Here is a 13287-nt window from a genome sequence, read left to right as displayed (position 1 = left end):
TACTGATGACAAATGGAATAAATGTTGTTTTTATGTAGGTCCTACTGATGACACATGGAATAAATGTTGTTTTTATGTAGGTCCTACTGATGACACATGGAATAAATGTTGTTTTTATGTAGGTCCTACTGATGACAAATGGAATAAATGTTGTTTTTATGTAGGTCCTACTGATGACAAATGGAATAAATGTTGTTTTTATGTAGGTGCTACTGATGACAAATGGAATAAATGTTGTTTTTATGTAGGTCCTACTGATGACACATGGAATAAATGTTGTTTTTATGTAGGTCCTACTGATGACAAATGGAATAAATGTTGTTTTTATGTAGGTCCTACTGATGACAAATGGAATAAATGTTGTTTTTATGTAGGTCCTACTGATGACACATGGAATAAATGTTGTTTTTATGTAGGTCCAACTGATGACACATGGAATAAATGTTGTTTTTATGTAGGTCCTACTGATGACAAATGGAATAAATGTTGTTTTTATGTAGGTCCTACTGATGACACATGGAATAAATGTTGTTTTTATGTAGGTCCAACTGATGACAAATGGAATAAATGTTGTTTTTATGTAGGTCCTACTGATGACAAATGGAATAAATGTTGTTTTTATGTAGGTCCTACTGATGACACATGGAATAAATGTTGTTTTTATGTAGGTCCTACTGATGACACATGGAATAAATGTTGTTTTTATGTAGGTCCTACTGATGACACATGGAATAAATGTTGTTATGATGTAGGTCCTACTGATGACAAATGGAATAAATGTTGTTTTTATGTAGGTCCTACTGATGACACATGGAATAAATGTTGTTATGATGTAGGTCCTACTGATGACACATGGAATAAATGTTGTTTTTATGTAGGTCCTACTGATGACACATGGAATAAATGTTGTTTTTATGTAGGTCCTACTGATGACACATGGAATAAATGTTGTTATGATGTAGGTCCTACTGATGACAAATGGAATAAATGTTGTTTTTATGTAGGTCCTACTGATGACACATGGAATAAATGTTGTTATGATGTAGGTCCTACTGATGACACATGGAATACATGTTGTTTTTATGTAGGTCCTACTGATGACACATGGAATAAATGTTGTTTTTATGTAGGTCCTACTGATGACACATGGAATAAATGTTGTTATGATGTAGGTCCTACTGATGACAAATGGAATAAATGTTGTTTTTATGTAGGTCCTACTGATGACACATGGAATAAATGTTGTTTTTATGTAGGTCCTACTGATGACACATGGAATAAATGTTGTTTTTATGTAGGTCCTACTGATGACAAATGGAATAAATGTTGTTTTTATGTAGGTCCTACTGATGACACATGGAATAAATGTTGTTTTTATGTAGGTCCTACTGATGACAAATGGAATAAATGTTGTTTTTATGTAGGTCCTACTGATGACAAATGGAATAAATGTTGTTATGATGTAGGTCCTACTGATGACACATGGAATAAATGTTGTTATGATGTAGGTCCTACTGATGACACATGGAATACATGTTGTTTTGATGTAGGTCCTACTGATGACACATGGAATAAATGTTGTTTTTATGTAGGTCCTACTGATGACAAATGGAATAAATGTTGTTTTTATGTAGGTCCTACTGATGACACATGGAATAAATGTTGTTTTTATGTAGGTCCTACTGATGACAAATGGAATAAATGTTGTTTTTATGTAGGTCCTACTGATGACAAATGGAATAAATGTTGTTTTTATGTAGGTGCTACTGATGACAAATGGAATAAATGTTCTTTTTTATATAGGTCCTACTGATGACACATGGAATAAATGTTGTTTTTATGTAGGTCCTACTGATGACAAATGGAATAAATGTTGTTTTTATGTAGGTCCTACTGATGACAAATGGAATAAATGTTGTTTTTATGTAGGTCCTACTGATGACACATGGAATAAATGTTGTTTTTATGTAGGTCCAACTGATGACACATGGAATAAATGTTGTTTTTATGTAGGTCCTACTGATGACAAATGGAATAAATGTTGTTTTTATGTAGGTCCTACTGATGACACATGGAATAAATGTTGTTTTTATGTAGGTCCAACTGATGACAAATGGAATAAATGTTGTTTTTATGTAGGTCCTACTGATGACAAATGGAATAAATGTTGTTTTTATGTAGGTCCTACTGATGACACATGGAATAAATGTTGTTTTTATGTAGGTCCTACTGATGACAAATGGAATAAATGTTGTTTTTATGTAGGTCCTACTGATGACAAATGGAATAAATGTTGTTTTTATGTAGGTGCTACTGATGACAAATGGAATAAATGTTGTTTTGATGTAGGTCCTACTGATGACAAATGGAATAAATGTTGTTTTTATGTAGGTCCTACTGATGACACATGGAATAAATGTTGTTTTTATGTAGGTCCTACTGATGACACATGGAATAAATGTTGTTTTTATGTAGGTCCAACTGATGACACATGGAATAAATGTTGTTTTTATGTAGGTCCAACTGATGACACATGGAATAAATAACCATAGTGCACAAATGTCCAGTATGGTTCACCCATCATAAAGGTGTCATTGATTTTGATTGATTTATTAAATCAGATAATTAATTTAGATCAAATACGGAATAGGCCTATCAATAATCTCAGTGTTTCAGAGAAACAAACACCACAATGACACATAGTCCTGTAGTCTTCCTTTTTTAAAATTTATTTTTAAACTCATAAACATGTCACCATCATCTTGTACTTTTGGATATCGACATACAACGGTACCCCAGTGGCCCTGCCACTAATATTATTAACAGTAATAAGAATCATCCCAATAATAACAATAACAGTGACATTCATTCCTACTGACAATAAAACAATATACCGTTTTTGTCATTCACGGAAAAATAGGAAATAATTGTGCCACATTATGACGTTTGGCTTTAGTAAGACTATAACATATTTCAAAAAGCTTTATTTGCATATTTTTGCCAATGTGTTCTGCGTGTCCAGGCCTCTCTGTTTCCCTCTAACCAGATTATTAGATCCTCCTACTGTTCCGACTGTTCATATCAGGGTTTCCCCAACGGAGACCTAAGGGTGCGTTCACTCTAACCAGATTATTAGATCCTCCTACTGTTCCGACTGTTCATATCAGGGTTTCCCCAACGGAGACCTAAGGGTGCGTTCACTCTAACCAGATTATTAGATCCTCCTACTGTTCCGACTGTTCATATCAGGGTTTCCCCAACGGAGACCTAAGGGTGCGTCCGAAATGGAAACCTATGCCCTACATAGTGCGCTGCATTTGACCAATGTGACAGAATTGTATCGGTGACCCTATGGGTCTTGGTCAAAAGTAATGGCAGGCTGGAAGCAGAGCAGTGCAGAGCAGAGCAGAGCAGTGCTGAGCAGAGCAGTGCAGAGCAGTGCAGAGCAGAGCAGTGCAGAGCAGAGCAGAGCAGAGCAGAGCAGAGCAGAGCAGAGCAGAGCAGTGTACAGGCCACTAAACTGATGACAGGACGTTACTGTCAACACACCCGTCACTGCTTCTGTCTGTCTGCCTGCCTGCCTGCCTGCCTGCCTGTCTGTCTGTCTGTCTGTCTGTCTGTCTGTCCCATGTTACAATAACACTCATACTGCAACATGTTTGTATAAACCTGTCCCACTGTTCATGTAACACTCATGTAACATGTTTGTATAAACCTGTACCACAGTTGAAGTAACACTCATGTAACATGTTTGTATAAACCTGTACCACAGTTGAAGTAACACTCATGTAACATGTTTGTATAAACCTGTACCACAATTGAAGTAACACTCATGTAACATGTTTGCATAAACCTGTCCCACTGTTCATGTAACACTCATGTAACATGTTTGTATAAACCTGTACCACAGTTGAAGTAACACTCATGTAACATGTTTGCATAAACCTGTACCACTGTTCATGTAACACTCATGTAACATGTTTGTATAAACCTATCCCACTGTTCATGTAACACTCATGTAACATGTTTGTATAAACCTGTCCCACTGTTCATGTAACACTCATGTAACATGTTTGTATAAACCTGTCCCACTGTTCATGTAACACTCATGTAACATGTTTGTATAAACCTGTCCCTCTGTTCATGTAACACTCATGTAACATGCTTGTATAAACCTGTACCACTGTTCATGTAACACTCATGTAACATGTTTGTATAAACCTGTCCCACTGTTCATGTAACACTCATGTAACATGTTTGTATACACATCTCCCATCATAGTTAACGTAACAATCATGTAGTAATAATAATAATAATAATACTAATAATTTATTACATTTGATATATTTTCAAAGCACTTCAAGAGCAACATGTAACGTGTGTACTGTATACACTTCCCCCATAGTTACAGTAACACCCATAGTTACAGTAACACCCATAGTTACAGTAACACCCGTAGTTACAGTAACACCCAGTTACAGTAATACTCATGTAATGTGTGCGTATCCCATCACAGTTACAGTAACATCCATTATTATTTCACAGACTGTTCCAACAAGTTCATGTAGATGTCAATGGAAGGCTATTTTAAGTTAATGTAGATGTCAAAGAAAGTCTATTTTTAAGTTTGTATATTGTAGTAAAGATAGTTGGTCAAATCCCCACAACGTTGCAGATTCCTGATTTTCACACGAGGCACACAGCCAGTTGTCCTTGAATGCTTGAGTACCTCCAGTCTTATGCCCTTACATGTAACACATAGAATCATATCTTACAATACACTTCAACAATATGTTTGGAAGTATTGGGAAAATGAATGCGTATAAATAAAACGTTTTAAATGGGAATGTATTCCAATGGGAATGTTGTGGAAAAGCTGGAAAGGGAGATAAATTGTAAACAACCGAGTACAGGTATTTTTGGTACACAAACAAAAATCCAAATGTAATCCAAATTCGCGCATCAAGGAAAAGTCCAGTATTTGTAGAACTACTGAATATATTCTAGCAGTATACAATGTCCTATTAGAGATTCTACTGGCAAATGATTTAATTTGAATTTGGATCAAATTAACTATATGTCTGAAGGATTAATATTACCGGGCACCAGGCGAATTAAAACAATACTTTTCGAGTAAAACAAATAAATAAATACAAACAGCAGATTTAAAAAAAACGCTTGAATAGACACAAATAATGAAATATAAATATGGACTGAGAGCCTCAATCGTATCGGAGTGTCCCTTTGGCAAAAGCAGAGGTAACATAAAGTGGTGCTGACGGATTACGTCTAAGGAGATATAAGAGTGTACTGTAAGGCATGTTGCAATGGTTACCACGGTAATGTAACGAGACAGGAAGTTGCTGTCCCAGCATACTAGTTTATATCAACTTTATCGACAGTATTGTTATGTGTGCAGACACAGTCATGGTCCTGTTGTGTCTGTGCTGTTTGTAGAGAAGACTGGCACTCATCAACTCAATAACACAGATAGATATAAGTAGGTATCTATAAACCCAACAACACTGGCACTGCTATAATGGGGGGATTAATCAGTGTTCTTGGCACCTGTTTGTGCTGTCTTGCCAAATCCTATGTTCATTGTTGCTAAGCTACAGGACTGTTTTGCTAGCACAGACTGGAATATGTTCCGGGATTCTTCCGATGGCATTGAGGAGTACACCACATCAGTCACTGGCTTCATCAATAAGTGCATCGATGACGTCGTCCCCACAGTGACCGTACGTACATACCCAAACCGGACGCTTATAAGAATTCCTGCTATGCCCTCCGATGAACCATCAAACAGGCAAAGAGACAACACAGGACTAAGATTGAACTGCCTAAATGACTACCGACCCGTAGCACTCACGTCTGTAGCCATGAAGTGCTTTGAAAGGCTGGTCATGGCTCACATCATCACCATTATCCTAGAAACCCTAGACCCACTCCAATTTGCATAACGCCCCAACAGATCCACAGATGATGCAATCTCTATTGCACTCCACACTGCCCTTTCCCACCTGGACAAGAGGAACACCTACGTGAGAATGCTATTCATTGACTATGGCTCAGCGTTCAACACCATAGTGCCCTCAAAGCTCATCACTAAGCTAAGGACCCTGGGACTAAACACCTCCCTCTGCAACTTGATCCTGGACTTCCTCACGGGCCGCCCCCAGGTGGTAAGGGTAGGTAACAACACATCTGCCACGCTGATCCTCAACACGGGGGCCCCTCAAGGGTGCGTGCTCAGTCCCCTCCTGTACTCCCTGTTCACCCGTGACTGCATGGCCAGGCACGACTCCAACACCATGACAAAGGAGATGATTGTGGACTACAGGAAAAAAAAGAGGACTGAGCACGCCCCCATTCTCATCGACGGGGCTGTAGTGGAACAGGTTGAGAGCTTCAAGTTCCTTGGTGTCCACATCACCAACAAACTATCATGGTCCAAACACACCAAGACAGTCGTGAAGAGGGCACGACAAAGCCTATTCCCCCTCAGGAGACTGAAAGGATTTGGCATGGGTCCTCAGATCCTCAAAAAGTTATACAGCTGCACCATCGAGAGCATCCTGACTGGTTGCAACACTGCCTGATATGGCAACTGCTCAGCCTCCGACCGCAAGGCGCTACAGAGGGTAGTGCGTACGGCCCAGTACATCACTGGGGCCAAGCTTCCTGCCATCCAGGACCTCTATACCAGGCGGTGTCAGAGGAAGGCCCTCGAAATTGTCAAAGACTCCAGCCACCCAAGTCATAGACTGTTCTCGTTGCTACAGCACGGAAAGCGGTACCGGAGCACCAAGTCTAGGTCCAAAAGGCTCCTTAACAGCTTCTACCCCCAAGCCATTAGACTCCTGAACAGCTAATCATGGGTACCCAAACTATTTGCATGGTTTTTTACTCAACAATTTTTTACTTAACACTTATTTTTCTTAAAACTGCATTGTTGTTTAAGGGCTTGTAAGTAAGCATTTCACTGTAAGGTCTACTACACCTGTTGTATTCCAGCGAATGTGGCGAATAAAATTGGATTTGATTTGATTTATCACAGAGTTCGTAAGACAGCACAAACAGATCTGGGACCAGTCTAGGTACAGTAGAGGCTGGATGGACGGCAAGTCAAGTACACACTGGATTTTCAATATTTACACGCGTCAACATATCTGGTCTGGTCTGGTCTGCTGTTATTATACTGTAGTTAAGCTATTGAATGTTTCTCAGACAACAAAGAGCAACAATAACAAACCAATATCAATCCAACAATTGTTCAGCTGTTTTCAAAAATATACCTTTGAATTCATCCATCGATCAATCACCACGTTGAGTTACTAGTTTAGGAGTTAAAAAAACCAAAAAGACAATGTGTCAGTTTAGCCTGGGCCCAGATCTGTTGGTGTTGCCTTGCCAACTCTTATGGACGTTGTTATGGATGAGTTGGCAAGACAGCACAAATAGACCTAGTAGCAGGCTAGTATCGATTCCCTTTCGTTGTGTAATTAACATCATCATCTTCAGACTAGGGGGGACAAGTACTGGTAGTTAGTGGGTCGTGGAGAAGTTCTGGGATTTTCAACCAAGTCCAATCTAGAACCAACATCTAGCACCAACGTGACAGAAATAGGCCTACACACCCTTAAGACTGGGCCGGGAGGAGAAGAAAATTATATTTAAAAACCTTTTTTCGTTAACCCCTCTTTTCAAACATACACAAACAACCCAGATTCATCAAAACATCAAAAAAATATTCAACTTTTTGCTGTTTCATATATACTGTTATCATTCTGAACTCTGCTATAACTACTACAATTATTATAACTATTAAAACACTCTCATAAAGTCAGACACCTGGTTGAAATGATACAAACACAAGCCATTTCTGAAATCTCTTCGAGTTCCCTCTCTCTCTCTCTCTCTCTCTCTCTCGTAAACCTGTCAACACAACATGCTCTCTCACACAACAGCACATACCAATGTAGCGTAGCCTAAACAGATCAGTGGAGATGGGGAAGACGTTCTCAAAGCAGCCAATAAGGGCTTCATATTTACAATATTATAAGCCATCTCTGGCATGAGAACCTCCAGCTATATTACCATGTTTAGAAAGCAAAAGTATTTCATGGAAAGTCCTGTATTTCATCAGTCTTTCTATACTTTCCTCACCGTGTCTCTCCAGGGTCAAACAGGTGGCAAACTAATTCCCTGCTTTCTGCAGACACTCTTCCTGTAATACTGCCTGCCCCCACTAGGTGGCAGAGGGGCTGTTCCAAAACGTGTCAAGCCGTTGGGACCGATGGGTTTTTGAAAGGTTCAGCTTCAGGGAGTCAAAAAGACTCTGAAAGTCAGCCACTGAATATCTGCTTTGAATAAAGAATGCTTTCGGGTTAAAGACGGGTTCAATCCCTCTATTCAGTACCGGCTCTGGCTCTAGAGATAACATGGGCATCGAGGGAATTTATTTAAGCTTAAAAAAACACTGCATCTAATTGTAAAGTGTGAGAAACGGGCCAGAAACTTCACTTTTTCAGTTGGTGTCAAACGTTAAAAAAAAAAAGTATATATATTTTGAATCTTCTTTCAACAGTCTTTAAAATACCTGTGGTAATGTAGCGACACCCTGTAATACAACATACTCTTTCCAAGGTCTACGTACAAAAACAACTAGTCAGGTACAAGAACTAAGCAAACAGTTTTCCATAAAAAAGGACAGTTCTAAATTTGGAATTCTATATTCTAAATTCTATACAGCCGAACCCGGAGAGAGAGAGAGTGCGTGAGGAGGAAGGATACCACTTGGAGACTGTAAGACTGTACCACATCCCCCAGAGCAGCCGGTGGAAGGCTATACAGATGTAGGATCTTAATTTGATCACTTTTGTGCAACCTTGTAGTGTATTCGAGGTTTAAAAAGGCTTCTAAGGTTAGCAATTTCCACTTTAAAATGTCAGACTTGATTTGCAGTAACAATTTTCTTTATCAACCCCTACAAAAAATGTCCATTAATTCACATTTCCTGTTGCTGCGGGATTCCAGCTGTAGAAAACTGGCTCAAATGAAGATCCCCATATGTAGCTTCACACAACCAGGAACAGACTTGGGAGGGAGGGAGCAGTTACCGCAGGCGGCCATATTGTTTCCTCTTCTCTTCAGCCAGAGGCCCAGGGAGTCAGGGACAGTCTTTAGCGCCCAGCTACAGTCTCTGTCTGTCTGTCTGTCTGTCTGTCTGTCCAGGGGTCAGTTAGCCCTCAGTCCATCATCATATTCCAACACTGTCCAGTCCAGCCCTTCTGGAATCATCTCATCGCATTAGGAAGAAAGTAACAGATAGGGATAGCACAACAATCCCTATCACCATCCAAACAACAGTTATTTCATATGGAGGAACAGACACAGAAACAGAGCCATAGTGTCTCATCAGCCTTCTACTGCCTTCTGTGGAGAGTTACAAACACTCAGAACCATAGAACACTCAGAACCCTAGAACACTCAGAACCATAGAACACTCAGAACCATAGAACATTCAGAACCCTAGAACACTCAGAACCATAGAACACTCAGAACCCTAGAACACTCAGAACCCTAGAACACTCAGAACCATAGAACACTCAGACAGCATAGAAACCAATCAATGTTCTAAACATCACATCATCAACATCGATATTGGCGGAGGAAAATGGTACGGAGGAGGATGTCTGTTCAGTGCTCAGAATGAATTAAATGTAAAATCACTATGACACACCATCTTCATATAATGTATTTCTTCTGAAGGGAGGAGGGGAGCAACACTTTTTACTTTGACTGGCATTTTTTGTTGTTGTTGCAAACACTGGTTCACTGACAAGATGGTGAGCAATACACTGACTGAGAGAAACGGACCTGTAGATTATCATGCAACTGACTGATCACTGACATTAAATACAGAGAGGTGTGTGTCTGTGTGTGTGTGCGTGTGGAAACGTCTGTGTGTTTGTTTGTACGTTTTAAACTGTGCGTATGTGCTGCTCATGTTCTGTACAGTTTGTAGTTTGTAGTTTTTAATTTTGTAGTTTGTATGTGTATACAGCAGATTATCTAATACTGATTCTACGCCTTCTAACCAATCACGTATTCTCTCCCGAGGTTGCAGTCTCCTCCCCTTCCTCCTCTAGGGCCTCTGTGATTGAACCGTGAGCCTGTAGCCCCTCCCCTCTCCCTGCGCGTGATAGGACCTCTATCCAGCGGCGCTGTAGTTCCTCCCCGTCGGCGCTGAAGTAGAGCGTAAGGTGTGATTGGCTGATTTTGAAGGCAAAGCGGCGTTCCAGGCGGTCACATGACTCAGGAAGGGATACCTCGAAGCCAATCAGAGGGACAGAGCGCTGGGCTTTCACATCCTGGAGGAAGAGGAGGGAAAACACAGAGAGTGGATGGTCAGAATAACTTTTCAAAGGAAACTTAATTCAGGATGTTCAGTGGAAGATAAATGTTCACAGCTAAGCTTCTCACACATCTCATCTCACCTGGGGAGCACCGTATATATGTAGAGCACCAGCAGATCATTATCTGGGTCTAACAACGGCCTAACAACGGACTAACAACGGTCTAACAACAGTCTAACAACGGTCTAACAACGGTCTAACAACGGTCTAACAACAGTCTAACAACGGTCTAACAACGGTCTAACAACGGTCTAACAACGGCCTAACAACGGTCTAACAACGGCCTAACAACGGTCTAACAACGGCCTAACAACAGTCTAACAACGGTCTAACAACGGTCTAACAACGGTCTAACAACGGTCTAACAACGGCCTAACAACGGTCTAACAACGGCCTAACAACGGTCTAACAACGGTCTAACAACGGTCTAACAACGGCCTAACAACGGCCTAACAACGGCCTAACAACGGTCTAACAACGGTCTAACAACGGCCTAACAACGGTCTAACAACGGCCTAACAACGGTCTAACAACGGTCTAACAACGGTCTAACAACGGCCTAACAACGGCCTAACAACGGCCTAACAACGGTCTAACAACGGCCTAACAACGGCCTAACAACGGTCTAACAACGGCCTAACAACGGCCTAACAACGGTCTAACAACGGTCTAACAACAGTCTAACAACGGTCTAACAACGGTCTAACAACGGTCTAACAACGGTCTAACAACGGCCTAACAACGGTCTAACAACGGCCTAACAACGGTCTAACAACGGCCTAACAACAGTCTAACAACGGTCTAACAACGGTCTAACAACAGTCTAACAATGGCCTAACAACGGTCTAACAACGGTCTAACAACGGTCTAACAACGGCCTAACAACGGTCTAACAACGGCCTAACAACGGTCTAACAACGGTCTAACAACGGTCTAACAACGGTCTAACAACGGCCTAACAACGGTCTAACAACGGCCTAACAACGGTCTAACAACGGTCTAACAACGGTCTAACAACGGTCTAACAACGGCCTAACAACGGTCTAACAACGGTCTAACAACGGTCTAACAACGGTCTAACAACGGTCTAACAACGGCCTAACAACGGCCTAACAACGGCCTAACAACGGCCTAACAACGGTCTAACAACGGTCTAACAACGGCCTAACAACGGTCTAACAACGGCCTAACAACGGCCTAACAACGGCCTAACAACGGTCTAACAACGGCCTAACAACGGCCTAACAACGGCCTAACAACGGTCTAACAATGGCCTAACAACGGTCTAACAACGGCCTAACAACGGTCTAACAACGGCCTAACAACGGCCTAACAACGGCCTAACAACGGTCTAACAACGGTCTAACAACGGCCTAACAACGGTCTAACAACGGCCTAACAACGGCCTAACAACGGCCTAACAACGGTCTAACAACGGCCTAACAACGGCCTAACAACGGTCTAACAACGGCCTAACAACGGTCTAACAACGGTCTAACAACGGTCTAACAACGGTCTAACAACGGCCTAACAACGGTCTAACAACGGCCTAACAACGGCCTAACAACGGTCTAACAACGGCCTAACAACGGTCTAACAACGGCCTAACAACGGCCTAACAACGGTCTAACAACGGTCTAACAACGGCCTAACAACGGTCTAACAACGGTCTAACAACGGCCTAACAACGGCCTAACAACGGTCTAACAACGGTCTAACAACGGCCTAACAACGGCCTAACAACGGTCTAACAACGGCCTAACAACAGTCTAACAACGGTCTAACAACGGCCTAACAACGGCCTAACAACGGTCTAACAACGGCCTAACAACGGTCTAACAACGGCCTAACAACGGTCTAACAACGGCCTAACAACGGCCTAACAACGGTCTAACAACGGTCTAACAACGGTCTAACAACGGTCTAACAACGGTCTAACAACGGCCTAACAACGGTCTAACAACGGCCTAACAACGGTCTAACAACGGCCTAACAACGGTCTAACAACGGCCTAACAACGGCCTAACAACGGTCTAACAACGGTCTAACAACGGCCTAACAACGGTCTAACAACGGTCTAACAACAGTCTAACAACGGCCTAACAACGGCCTAACAACGGTCTAACAACGGTCTAACAACGGCCTAACAACGGTCTAACAACGGCCTAACAACGGCCTAACAACGGTCTAACAACGGCCTAACAACGGCCTAACAACGGCCTAACAACGGCCTAACAACGGTCTAACAACGGTCTAACAACAGTCTAACAACGGCCTAACAACGGCCTAACAACGGTCTAACAACGGTCTAACAACGGCCTAACAACGGTCTAACAACGGCCTAACAACGGCCTAACAACGGTCTAACAACGGTCTAACAACGGCCTAACAACGGTCTAACAACGGTCTAACAACAGTCTAACAACGGTCTAACAACGGCCTAACAACGGTCTAACAACGGTCTAACAACGGTCTAACAACGGCCTAACAACGGTCTAACAACGGCCTAACAACGGTCTAACAACGGTCTAACAACAGTCTAACCACACTAACAACGGTCTAACAACGGTCTAACAACGGTCTAACAACAGTCTAACAACGGCCTAACAACGGTCTAACAACGGCCTAACAACGGTCTAACAACGGTCTAACAACGGTCTAACAACGGTCTAACAACGGTCTAACAACGGCCTAACAACGGTCTAACAACGGCCTAACAACGGTCTAACAACGGCCTAACAACGGTCTAACAACGGTCTAACAACGGTCTAACAACGGTCTAACAACAGTCTAACCACACTAATAACAGTCTCATAACAGTCTAACGGGGTGTAATAACAGGTTAATAGGGGTGTAATAACAGGTT

The 13287-nt window shown here is 41.6% G+C and overlaps 1 protein-coding gene and 1 long non-coding RNA gene across 2 annotated transcripts in view; both read right to left on the bottom strand.

Annotated features, from left to right (window-relative positions):
* Nucleotides 1-3578: 3578 nt before the first annotated feature.
* LOC123482256 lies at nt 3579-5644 on the bottom strand. Its single transcript, XR_006657632.1, has 2 exons — nt 3946-5644; nt 3579-3899 (listed from the first exon to the last, which is right to left on the bottom strand). It is a non-coding gene; the product is annotated as an uncharacterized LOC123482256 (long non-coding RNA).
* A 3355-nt stretch (nt 5645-8999) lies between these two features.
* Nucleotides 9000-13287, bottom strand: part of LOC121546180 (FYVE, RhoGEF and PH domain-containing protein 1-like) — a 187385-nt gene continuing 183097 nt past the window's right edge. Inside the window, exon 15 of the mRNA XM_041857247.2 lies at nt 9000-10376. Within this exon, the coding sequence (XP_041713181.2) occupies nt 10107-10376 (270 nt within the window). The 3' untranslated portion in view covers nt 9000-10106. The remainder of the gene's footprint in view (nt 10377-13287) is intronic.

The sequence above is a fragment of the Coregonus clupeaformis genome, chromosome 30 (assembly GCF_020615455.1).
Source record: "Coregonus clupeaformis isolate EN_2021a chromosome 30, ASM2061545v1, whole genome shotgun sequence".
NCBI classification, from domain to species: domain Eukaryota; kingdom Metazoa; phylum Chordata; class Actinopteri; order Salmoniformes; family Salmonidae; genus Coregonus; species Coregonus clupeaformis.
Note: the sequence above shows the minus strand (reverse complement) of the source record. Positions and strands in the feature narration are given on the sequence as shown.